Source organism: Heterocephalus glaber, unplaced genomic scaffold, assembly GCF_053883595.1.
Source record: "Heterocephalus glaber isolate CG9 unplaced genomic scaffold, H.glaber_assembly_v1.0 deba00001569, whole genome shotgun sequence".
Lineage (NCBI taxonomy): Eukaryota > Metazoa > Chordata > Mammalia > Rodentia > Bathyergidae > Heterocephalus > Heterocephalus glaber.
In genome coordinates, this window is record NW_028258354.1 from 8,660,892 (window position 1) to 8,667,768 (window position 6,877).

General features: G+C 46.8%; 1 protein-coding gene across 7 annotated transcripts in view; it reads right to left on the reverse strand.

The window, feature by feature from the left end:
- Ppm1h (protein phosphatase, Mg2+/Mn2+ dependent 1H) overlaps window positions 1-3,366 on the reverse strand; it is a 334,373-nt gene extending 331,007 nt beyond the window's left edge. For 3 of the 7 annotated variants that reach the window (XR_015443411.1, XM_087192356.1, XM_087192355.1), the window contains exon 1: window positions 2,761-3,362. Coding sequence is in view for 6 of the 7 variants with exons in the window: in XM_087192356.1 (XP_087048482.1) it covers window positions 2,761-3,005 (245 nt within the window). In the remaining variant the exon portion in view is untranslated. Of the gene's footprint in view, window positions 1-2,760 lie in introns of all 7 variants that reach the window. The other 4 variants (XM_087192359.1, XM_004861132.4, XM_087192360.1 and 1 more) reach the window with 4 other exon arrangements.
- Between the last annotated feature and the right edge of the window lie 3,511 nt (window positions 3,367-6,877).

Sequence of the window (6,877 nt, forward strand, 5' to 3'; positions counted from 1 at the left end):
AATAGAAGAGGAATTCCTCCTCCCACTAGGATCTTTCTGGTCACAGCTGCAGTTCCCACTGGACTTTCTCTTCCCTTTCCTATTTCACCTATTTTGATCACTCAGGTTGTTAGCAGGAAGAAAAACTACAGTTTAAGGTTTGAGGAAATGGTGCAATACATTATCTGACAAGAACAGAAGAGAGAGATGGCAAGACAATGTTAGAGGCTAATCCTAGGTTCAGATGGATGCATCATAATTTAACATTATACAGAGAGATTCTGGCATTGTGGGCTCTGGAGCAGACCAGCTAGGTTCAAATGCAAGCTCTATAAAAGCAACATGACCCTGGGAAAACTGCTTACCCATTAAGTGCCTCTGTCCCCTTGTCTGAAAAAAATGGAAATGATAGTGCCTGCTTCCTAGGAATTATTGTGAGAATCAGATGATATAACAAGAACTTGAAAACTGTAAGCACTAAAGAGCAAACATTAATTGCATTAGCTATTATTAATACTATGGATATATTTTTAAAGAATGAGGTAATTCTACATGTATAACATAGAATAATGTCCATGACTGAGTGTTCTGTGAAAATGCTACAGAGTATCATATTTAGTATGTGCCTGTTTGGGGAAGAAAAAAAGAAATATGTATTTATAATTAGGTCCAAAAAAGTCTGGAATCATCCAAACACTGAACTACTGTTACCCCATGGAAGCAACAGCGTGGAGATGGGAGCAAGCTGACATTTTTACACAGGTCTTTGCTTGAATTAACATGCATGTACTACTTTATAACTAAGTCAAAAAATGAAGTATTTTACAGTGGCCTTTCTAGCCTTCAAATTGAACTTCTCTCATGTTCTCATCTAGGAAAAGATAAGCTTCTCAGAGATGAGGAAACTGAGGCTCAGAAAGAATGAAATGGAGCCTCTGCTCTATCTCTTGTTTGTCTCATTTCTGATTCCTTCATATTCTTTGCAGCCCTTGGCATCTGAACATTCTGAAACTGGTTTTTGTTTCCTTCATGCTTATCTGAGGTTTCCTTTTACTGGGCCCAGGTATGGTCCACCTTCAGTGTTTTAGTATCTTCTTTCCTGCCTCCCTCTCATCACTTTCTCAGCATTTGGCGGCCTTTCTCAGCATCGTGCCTAAGACAGGAACCCTTTCCCTGTCAACCACTGCAGTGACAAGAAACCCCCACCATCCAGGTTCGGGCAGGCAGGCACCAAGGCCTCACCTACACACTCACTTAAGGACCATGGCTCCAAGCGGCTCTTCGTCTTGCAAATGGGCCAAGTGGGCTTTTTTTTTTTTTAATCTGTTTTAAGTTTTAGGCAAGAAACAATGCTTGATGTATTTTGGCAGGCATTTTTGTCTTCCTGTAGGTCTTTCCTTACACAGTGTTTACTTCTGTTTTGGCTTTCTCCTGGAAGTTATAATGCGATTTTGTTCCTTTGTCACCCTCCCGGTTCTCTTCCATGCTGGTGTCATTAGATGTTAGTATTTCCTTCTTTAGCATCCACTCACATCGGACACTTCTGGCTCCTTACACTCCAGTCGTCTATCCCTCCTTACACACAAGCTCGTGGAGAAACGGTTATAGGATGACTTGAGAAGGAAACGAGAATAAGAGATTCTAATCTCTACTCCGGAACCCGGAGCACCGGGAACCCTGCCTGCCGCGGGTATCAGGGGCCACCAGAACCGGGTCAACAGCTAGGCGCCCAGGCGTAGGGCTAGCTGATTGGTCCTTGGATGAGCCAATCCGCGAGCGAAGCCGTGCAACGGGAGAGGAAGGCCAAGATTACGGAGGGGATGAGGAGGTTAAAGGAAACGCTTCAGGTGTGCCAGGCTCCAGGGTTTAGTGTGTACCTTTTCACCCACAGGATCACTATTAACCTAAGAAATTCTGGTCTATACTCTCCCTTCTTAGTTTTCCAGTTTTGTACAGTTTAAGTAGGAGATAATGGGGGAAAAACTTATCCTGCCATTCACAAGATGGGTTATTAATAATCAATGGAGAAGTAACCGTGAAGTAGAAGAAAGCAATAAAATCCTCCCTCCCTCCTTTCCCGGTTCCACTCCAGGACGCCAACCTAACTCAATCGCTCCAACCCTCACTTAATCGCCAAAGCCGATTACCAAAGCGCTTTATTAGACACCTGGAGTAAGTTTCTACCCTCCCCGGGGACTATGGGAACAGTGTTTGCATTCACTGAAGGCGCAGCGTTTTACTACCTGCTAAAGCAGAAGCAAACGAACTCGCAGGCTGTAAGTCGGGGAAGGAGAGCTTCCGAAATGTGCAGTCACGCACACCAGCACCTCGGAGATTCAGACACCCGCCCCAGGCGTGGCGACAGATCCTCCAAGCATCTACCCCGCAGCTCCGCAGCTGGGGGCGCACAGATTATTTTGGGGAGGGGTGCGCAGAAACCAGATTGTCCTACTACGTTTTAACTCCGGCAGAGCTGTTCTGACCACTTTTCCCTTCTAGCGTCACAGCCCCCGGGTTCACAGACCTGTGCGACCTCAAGCGTTCCCACGGTCCGGCGCAGGTCCCCTCCCTCTGCCACCCCACCGCGGCTGGGGACGACGCGTCCCGGGGGAAGGGGAAAGGAGAAGAGGGGAGGGAAATGGCCAGTGTAAGTTAAGGGGTCCCCGGCCGGGCCTGGACGCCGGCAGCCAGTGGGGTCCCTGCAGTAGGGAGAGGAGACTGGAACCGCGCGGGGCAGGGCCGCGAGGAGAGGAGGGGCGCCGCCGGGGTCGATGCACTCACTCTGCGTAGCCAGTGGCCCAGGGCAGCCGCCTGGTCTCCTTGAGGATGAGGATGGGGCGTGCGATGTGGTCCGCGCTGCACTCCACCTCGTCCTGAGACAGCCCGAGGAACTCCGGCCGCCCGTAGGGGAAGCGCAGGGGCAGGTCCGAGCCTCCACAGCCGCCGCCGCCGTGCTCGGAGCCTGAGCTGCCAGCCATGATGCCGCCCATGAAATTGGCCACGGCAGATTTCACTCGAGTGAGCATATTACTCCGGCGCCCGGCAGCGGCGATGAGAGCAGCAGTCGGCGGCGGCCGGGCGCGGCGCGGGGCATGCAGGCTGCGGAGGGCGCGGGGCGCACGGGCAGCGGGGCCGCTGGGGCGCGCGGCTCCCGGCACTCAGTGCTGCAGGGCGCCGAGCCCCGGCCTCCAGCGCTCGAAGCCTCCGCCGCCTTTCCCCGCGACACTTCCGCAACGGAGCGACATGGAGCGAGCGGCCCGGGCGGGAGAGACGCCGCGCGCCCTGAGAGCGGCGGGGCGGCCGCGGCGGCAGCAGGTTCCTTCCCGCCCCCTGCGCTCCGCCGCTACGCGCGCGGACCCGAGCCCACCCCGCCAACCCGCGGAGCCGCGCCGGCTGCAGCCAAGGCTAGCGCCGCCGTCGAGTCATGTGATAATCAGGCTGCGGCTGTGGCCGTGGCTGGGCCCCTCCCCTACCGCCCGAGCGAGGCTGGCACCCGGATCCTGACCTCCTAAGGGACGGGTACCCTAGAGCGGCCGCCAGTTGCTAAATGGAGGGGCTGGGGGCTCTGTGGCCGCACAGGTGTTAGGGGCTGTCACGTGGCTCCAGGCCGCGGGAGAAGCCCATGGAGGAATCTGCTCCCGGAGGAATCCTGCCTTCGACCCCCGGAAAGGGAACTTGGGGAGCTGGAGGGGGAAGGGGAGACAGGTGCAGCCCTGTGGATTGGCTCGAAGTCCTGAGGAGGGCACGAGCAAAAGCGCCTGGTGTAAGTGACTTAACCTGGCACTGATTGCGTGGGAATCATTTAAAGTTTTTTCCCTAGGCTTTTGTAGAACTATTTTTTCTGTAATTGTCATCACATACATCATTTTCTGTATCTGTGGCACAAACCCACTTTAGAACATCGAATAAGCGTAATAGAAAAAACAAACCTCAAAATCAGGAACGTGCCCTATTTTAATGAGCGCTCAATTGTTGAACAATTTTATACAAGCGTTTTTCCTGCCACATAGCACAAATATATTTTTTCAAAGATGATCCTGATTGCTGTTGAGACATTTAATGCAGTCATCTTGTATTTTCTAAAACCATTGTCACAGAATAACCTAAGGGCTCCTGTAAAACTAAAGAAATTTAAATAGAAACAGCAGCTCAAGTGCTGAAGTTAAAAACGAATAAATGCTTGCAATGATAAAATTTTTTGGCGATCTTATATTAAGACCAAACAGAAACATGTCTGTAAAACGGTGAATGTGCATCATTAAGGGTAACATTTGTTAAATATTGGCTCTGTGTGTGTGTGTGCAGTAAGGCCGCTATCCTGTACATGTTTACTCCCTGTATCCGGTTCCTATGTTTACCTTCCATTTAATTTGCCAAGTCTGTGTTATTTGTGCAGTTCTGCACCGAGCAGTTCCCCTGGAGTTGGGAGGGAACACAGGCCCTCATTCTTCTCGCCATTGGGGAGGGGAAGGCAGCCCAGGCGACAGAGAAGTTAATTCTTTGAAGAGGAGTTCTAAGTGGAGGAGTCCTTGCTGGCAGGTGGAGTCTGGGTAAACCTCGCTAGTCTTTCAATTTTTTTTCCTTCCAGAGTCCATAATCCTTTTCTCCCCAAGGAATTTTCCATTTGACTTTTCCATGAATAGGTACAGTATTCTGGTTCACTATATACCAAATCATTATGTAAACGATGACAGTATTTCAAATGTTCGTTGACATTCCACTACTATCCATGTATTCTTTTAATACTTTACACAGACAGAAGTGTGATTTTAACTTGCCCTTCTTACTCCTTCTAATTATAAAAATTGGGGCACGATTTTAAATGAGGCAATTATCGTTCTCATTAACCTTTCCCTAGCTACACAATAAACTTCTTCTGAGTGGGAAATCTCTGATTATATGTGCAGTGGCTAAACATTTAACTAATCCTTCCTCTTAGAGGGTTACCAGGAACTAATCCAAGGGCACTCAGTGAGCTACATCCTCAGCCCTCAGACTTGTGATCCTCCTGCCTCAGCCTTCCAAGTAGCTAGAATTTCCTTTTCAAACTTTTGTTGTAGAACTGTTTTCTTTTAACATTGCCTTTGGGCTATTTTAGTAACTAAGCTTTTTGTTTTTGTTTTGTTTTGTTGTGGTTTGGTTTTTTGAGACAGGGTCTCTTTTTGTAGCTCATGCTGGCCCTGAACTCACTATGTAGCCCAGGCTGGCCTCGGACTTGTGGCGATTCTCCTTCAGCCTCCCAAGTGCTGGGAGTACAGGTGTGTGCCACCATGCCCAGGTTTTGTTTTGTTTTTTTTTAATTTAATAATGCTCTTCCCTTCATTTCACTTTATGGCAAAACCTTAGTATTTATGTGAAATAGGTTTTCTTTTTAGAAAAAAAGAAAACAAAAACCTTTTTGTCTGATTTATTCTCAATTCAAAAGCACTCCCTGAAAATATATATTATAAATAAATAAAATTCAGTGGTACAGAAATCTAACTGAAAAAGTAAAAAAGTCTGTAACAATTCCCAAGGGATAACCACTGCTGATGTTTTCTGTAGGCTTCCGAAGCTGTTCTCAACTAGGATATTTGGCGTAATTACTTTTGGCAATATTATCAAGATTTGTAGATTGAAGTTTTGCTTTCTTAGTATAACTCAGTAATTTTTTTGCTATTTCTCCATAAACATTTTTATTAACTATCACAGGGAAGGTATGTAGTAGAGAAACAAAAATTCCATACTTGTTCGCCTTTGAATATTTTTATAAGAGATAGAAGTGGGGTTTCTGACTTAAATGGGGTAAGCATCCTTCTCAGAGGGGCCCTTAAGAATAACTGCCTTTCATACCTGTCACAGAGGCAGTTTCTGGGGTATCTGTCTTACCGAATTCAAACAATGCAGTGATCAGGAATTGAAAGACACTCACTGTTTATTTCACACATTGTGTATATGCCCAGTCATCAATCGATACCCTTCACTCGTTTCTCTTGTATCCTTTTTCCTGCCTGGAAAAGGTGAGTTTGAAGGCTTTAACAGAACATTCACTGAGGAGATAGGTACAAAGATGTTATACTAGAATGCTTTTCATACCAGCATGATCTCATTGTCACCCCATAACACCATTGCTTCATTTGTTAAATGACACCATGCCATCACTAAAGCTGTTTCCAGGGAAAAAAGCTCTGGAGATTTTTTTCAGTTGAAACATCAGAGAGTCTCTCAAAATATTTATTAAGTATAAAAGGAAAAACAAAAATATACAGTGGAAAAATCCAGACATCACTTTAAACAAGTGATTAAGGTTAATATCACCAGTAGTATGACATTAATTCTGTGGAGGTGTTACCCTGTAACAATAGGTAAGAAGAGTTTGTGACCTCTGAAGGTTTAATGTCCTGTACACCTGACGTGATGAGCTGAGAAAGGTACCTCACCTCTGTAGTATTCCTCACCAAATCCTTTACTGCAGTATACTAGAGAAAAATAGAGATGTTCTATAAAATATATGGCCAGGTGTCTTCAAAAGTGTCAAGGTCCTAAAAGACGAGAAGAATGAGGAACTGTCACAGATTGGAGACAAAGGAGACAACAACTCAAATGAATACCAATGTTAAGTTTTTAGTTTTGATGTTAACATTAGGGAAGACGGGTATATTAACTAGCTTTCTTGTTGCTTAGACACAATACCCAAGACCCAGTCCATGGTCAAAGGGCAGAAACATCGTGGCAGAAAGTGCAGCAGAGCGCAGATGCTTAGTTCACGGTTGCTGGGAAGCAGAGCAGGGCAACAGAGCCAGAGAGGAATGGGCCAAGGACCGTATATCATATCCAAAGTCATGCCTGCGTGACCAACCCAGACATATTTAGAAGTGTGCTTTATTAATCCCCTGGGCAATTCCTAACCCAGTCAAGT